This window comes from Macrobrachium nipponense, chromosome 29 (assembly GCF_015104395.2).
Source record: "Macrobrachium nipponense isolate FS-2020 chromosome 29, ASM1510439v2, whole genome shotgun sequence".
In the NCBI taxonomy this organism is placed as follows: Eukaryota; Metazoa; Arthropoda; class Malacostraca; order Decapoda; family Palaemonidae; genus Macrobrachium; species Macrobrachium nipponense.
The window spans coordinates 159,231-163,048 of record NC_061092.1 but is presented as its reverse complement, the minus strand read 5'-3'; the positions used below and the strand labels follow the sequence as shown (position 1 = coordinate 163,048).

The following is a 3,818-nucleotide window of genomic DNA, read 5'->3' as shown; positions in this document are numbered from 1 at the left end:
GCATGCAAGCAAACCAGGCTCAGTTCATTCAGAACTTCAGGAAGCCTGTAAATCTAAGGGATCCAAATTATTTTATTTTATTTTCATTCGAAACTTCACGGAACCTCTAAATTTATTTAAGAGAAGTGAATTATTCTTTTATTAAAAAAAATTTAATTCGAAACTTCACAGAGCCTGTAAATCTAAGGGAACTGAGTGATATTGGGGAGAGGGGGAATTTTTATTCAAAATTTCAGGGAGCCTAAATTTAAGGGGACAAAGTATTTTTTAGAGAACATTTTTTCATTCAAAGTTCTCGGGGGGTATCTCTAAATTTAATGGAACCATTTTTTTTTTTTTTGGGGGGGGGGGGTGGGTGGAATGTCATTCTGAAAACTTGGGGGCGGAAAGGAGGCGGGGGATACTAAATTTGAGGGAACCAAACTACCTTTTTTTTTTTTTTTTTACAAAAACTTTTCAGTCGAAACTTCAAGGGAGACTAAATTTAAGGGAACCAAATAATTTTTTTTTAGAAAAAAAAATGTTCATTCGAAATTAAAACAAATTGGGGGAAAAAAAAACTAAATATTTAAGAGAACCTAAATTATTTTTTTTAGAAAAAAAAATGTTCATCGGAAACTTCAGGGAGACTAAATTTAAGGGAACCAAATTATTTTTTTTTAGAAAAAAATATTCTTTCGAAATTTCAGGGAGACTAAATTTAAGGGAACCAAGTGATTTAAAAAAAAAAAAAAAAAACATTTTCAGTCGAAACTTCAGGAAGACTAAATTTAATGGAACCAAAGGATTTTTTTGAAAAAATGTTCATTCAAAACCTCGGTGAGACTAAATTTAAGGACACCAAAAGTTTTTTTTTTTAGGAAAAAAAATATTTTTTCGAAACTTCAGGTAGACAAATTTAAGGGAACTAAATTATTTATTTTAGAAAAAATGTTCATTCGAAACTTCAAGGAGACTAAATTTAAGGGAACCAAATGCTTTTATTTTAGAAAAAATATTCATTGGAAACTCCAGGGAGACTAAATTTAAGGGAAAAAAATCATTTTTTTAAGAAAAAAAAAGTGTTAAATCGAAACTTCAGGGAGACTAAATTTAGGGGAACCAAATGATTTTTTTAGAAAAAAAAATGTTCGTTAGAAACTTCAGTAAGCCTCTATATCTCAGGGAACTAAGTGAATTTTGAGCAACAAAATTTCAGGGTTATCAAGAATACAGAATTTTCAATCCCTCAAGATTTAATGTAACCCCCAAAACATAGTATTGGAAAACTTTTGGGATCAATTTTTGAACCTGTAAAAGGTCAGGTCAAACGACGAGCCCTGTGAATCTAAGTAACGTAATGATCGACTTATTATCTATATAAATTTAAAGAGAATTCAAGATCTTCCATGCCTTCAAAATTTAGCAAGTCCTTGAAATTGCAGAAAACCCTGATAAATCTTTTATCTGAAAGTTTTCATGGAACGCCAGCTATTCCGCAGCCGTTAAAATCTCACGACCCCAATCTTTTTGAACCTCCGTGATATCAGGTAATGCGACAACTTTTGAGCCATCAAAATTATCGGGAACACAATCATTTTTGAACCATCAAACCTTCATAAACCCAACGGTTATGACATCCTGGGTCCTATGAGGATATTCAGGGATGAAAGGGAAATTGATAGTAAACAGTTTTTAACAGTGTAACAGGGAGAAATTCTCGCAGTTGCACTGTGAAAAAATTATTCGCAGAGAGTGGAAAGTAAGATGGAAGAAAATATGAATGAAGGTACAGTAAAAAGGATGAAATGGGTTGAGCTAGGGGCCAATGGGACTCTGCAAATAACCATAAGTAATACCTACAGTGCACCGCGGGAGGTACACCGCCAGCACTACCATCTCCCCTACAGGGAGCAGTATTTACAATAATGTTACGTGTATCCTTATATTTATTTCTTTCTCTCTCACCACTTGCCCTTCTATGAGCATGCAGACTGCTCACCTGGTCGTCTCGACGCTCTCTTATATTACCGTTATTTTTGACGGTACGTATACAGTCGCTATATAATACTACATATGCATTGGGGTCACATACATAGTGGTAAAAGAAGCATTTCAATCTTGTGGCAGATATGCTCTAATGCAAATATGTCAAGTATATATATACAGCAAAGGAGCTTATGCGTTCACACAAGTGAATGATGTCATCCATATGTATGCATATAAATAGTATACAGTTTCACATACACATTTCAGAACCGCCCCCCTCTCTCTCTCTCTCATACTATGTATATATATATACGTAATATTGATATATATATATATATATATATATATATATATATATATGTATATGTATATGTATATGTATATGTATATGTATATAGTATATCATATATGATATATTATATATATATATATATATATATATATATATATATATATTTATATATACTATATTCCCGGCCACCCCCTCTCTCTCTCTCTCTCTCTCTCTCTCTCTCTCTCTCTCTCTATATAATATATATATATATATATATATATATATATATATATATATATAGAGAGAGAGAGAGAGAGAGATGAGAGAGAGAGAGAGAGAGAGAGAGAGAGAGAGAGAGAGAGAGAAAGAGTAACACATATAATCAGGGTTGGAAAAAAAAATACAATAATTACCATCCCCATTCAGTAATAAAACACTGATTGTTAAATCTAAAAAAAAAAATAAAACATATTGGATCAGCTCAGAAATATTGCTCAATGAAATCAATTTCGAAAAATTGAAACGTCAAAATGCCATCCCTTTTCACCACTGCACAAACCAAATACGGTAGCCAACACAGCAATGAATCCGAGAGCCTAATCATAATTAGAACGAAATGAATCCGATTTACCTTTCAGTGGGGAAATGGCCAAAATCCAGAGGAGGAAACAGGGAAGAGAGAGATTCCTCCCTAATAAGGTCTTCTCGACATTCATCTTTTTGCAGCAACGACGTTCTTTCCAAAACAACAGAAATAACAAATTCCTTTTATATTCAAAATAAAATGGCAGTCTTTCACCTCACATAATATATATATAACGCACGACAAGAAATTTGTGTATTTCGTAATTATCAAATAATCACTAACATGGTTTTTTTTTCTTAATGCGTCATCAGAACCATAAAATATTCTTCGAATGATTCAGGGCCGAGCGAGAACCGATATGACGAATTTATATACACACGAACGCCGTGACGAATAAGAGTGCCAAATACCCCGACAGCACCTCTCGCCCCAAATGTCTGATGCCCACAGCAGGTCGTCGCTTACTCGAGGCCAGGTCGCCGTCGATCTGTTGTTGGCCCTCTTGTGGGGAAAGACAACATGCCCCAGCTATTCCCCTTACGGAATACCCACCTCCCCCTCTTCTGTCTCCTCCCTCTACTCCTCCTCCTCCTCCTTCTCCACAGTTCATGCAGCAGTGCCTACCAATTGCCCTCCCCTCGGGCCCCCACCCCCTTCTCTCTCTCTCTCTCTCTCTCTCTCTCTCTCTCTCTCTCAGCCAGCGAGACATGACCCAACCCCCTCAAGAGGTATAGAGCCCAGTCAGTCCAGCTCCACCAAAAACAAACGCGGCCCCTCTGCCTTTGCCGAAAAGGCCCCCAAAGGACCGGAGAGAGAGAAAGAGAGACCTCCTTGGCTTTTGAGGGAGCCGTTCCGCCTCTTATCGTGCTTTTATCACGAGAGAATCAATAATTCAAACAGTTGACCATTAGTCTCGCCGTCGGTGTCGGGGAAAACTTTTCGCCTGAAACGAAAACACAGACTTCAAGAAAGGCCGAAGGTGAAGCTAAA

The 3,818-nt window shown here is 36.3% G+C and overlaps 1 protein-coding gene across 1 annotated transcript in view; it reads right to left on the bottom strand.

Moving 5' to 3' along the window:
* Window positions 1–3,335, bottom strand: part of LOC135206030 (fibrillin-2-like) — a 141,822-nt gene extending 138,487 nt beyond the window's left edge. The window contains 1 exon segment of the mRNA XM_064237200.1: window positions 2,874–3,335. Coding sequence (XP_064093270.1) covers window positions 2,874–2,958 — 85 coding nt within the window. The 5' untranslated portion in view covers window positions 2,959–3,335.
* Between the last annotated feature and the right edge of the window lie 483 nt (window positions 3,336–3,818).